Genomic DNA, 1,006 nt, shown 5'->3' with positions numbered 1-1,006 from the left:
ATCTACCCTTAATCCCAAATAAGGTAAGAAAACGCCCACCAGTGAATCTGAAGTTACCCATTATAGCTTACTTGTTCCAGTGTGTCTGTGCCTATACAATCCTGCTGCTTTGTACGGCTCTTCGAAGCTCTTGTCTGACATTCAGATACTTGCCAATTCATGAACTGCACATAAAACTTATTAGTTCATATACAAATTTAATCTTGCAGAAATTTTATTTGTAACAGGGGTTAGCGGCAACCCCCGAATTTGTAGATAACTGGTCAGATGAACAGGTAGCCTGGAGATCCCTGAACTTGCAGTGGGTGTCTGGGGTCTTGGGCAGACTTAGCAGTCTGGAGTACTGTGCCCTTAATCTGTGAAATCTGACCTGACTCTGGGTAGTTAGGTAAGAAGAACTGTGTTGCAGTTGGTGTCAGAACTGTTTTTAGATTCCATAACCATCATTTTGGTTAATAAGAACTGCGAGTGTTGGAGCCATACTGAAGAGGAAGTAAGAACCAAGTTCCTCTAAGGAAGGATGCTGATAATCTTATTAACTCAAGTATTCATTTATTAAACAAATATTAATTTTTGGTTCAGTATAAAATTTTGTGGAGAGGGGACAGAGAGATAATGAAATCTTACAAATCCATATGCTTTGTCTGTGGGAATACATTTATTACCTGCTGTGATGTCAGTGGGTAATCTTCCTGGCTGGAAGAGGTTCAGTCTAAGTTTTCCATCATGAAGAAAGAGGAGGAGGCCTCCTGCGACAAGCTGAAGTTCAGTGAATAGCAAAAGTCCTGCCTTATTCCAAGTTCGAAATTGAAAAGTGGCAGAAACCTCACCCGCTCCAGAAGTGCCTGGCAGTGCTAAGTAACTCCTGGAGCTCAGAAAAGTCACAGGCACTGATTGTGGTTGTGAACAAGAAAATGACACAGTTCCCTGAGAATAAAGTACAAGAAAAAGTGCTCAGAATGACACTCACAGCACATTAGTAATAGGATTTTGAATATTCACAAAC

General features: G+C 40.8%; 1 protein-coding gene across 1 annotated transcript in view; it reads right to left on the bottom strand.

The window, feature by feature from the left end:
- CNTNAP4 (contactin associated protein family member 4) overlaps window positions 1-1,006 on the bottom strand; it is a 132,298-nt gene that overhangs the window by 117,818 nt on the left and 13,474 nt on the right. Inside the window, exon 3 of the mRNA XM_023741931.1 lies at window positions 666-927. Coding sequence (XP_023597699.1) covers window positions 666-927 — 262 coding nt within the window. The remainder of the gene's footprint in view (window positions 1-665; window positions 928-1,006) is intronic.

The sequence above is a fragment of the Trichechus manatus genome, unplaced genomic scaffold (assembly GCF_000243295.1).
Source record: "Trichechus manatus latirostris isolate Lorelei unplaced genomic scaffold, TriManLat1.0 scaffold00194, whole genome shotgun sequence".
Classification (NCBI taxonomy): domain Eukaryota; kingdom Metazoa; phylum Chordata; class Mammalia; order Sirenia; family Trichechidae; genus Trichechus; species Trichechus manatus.
Note: the sequence above shows the minus strand (reverse complement) of the source record. Positions and strands in the feature narration are given on the sequence as shown.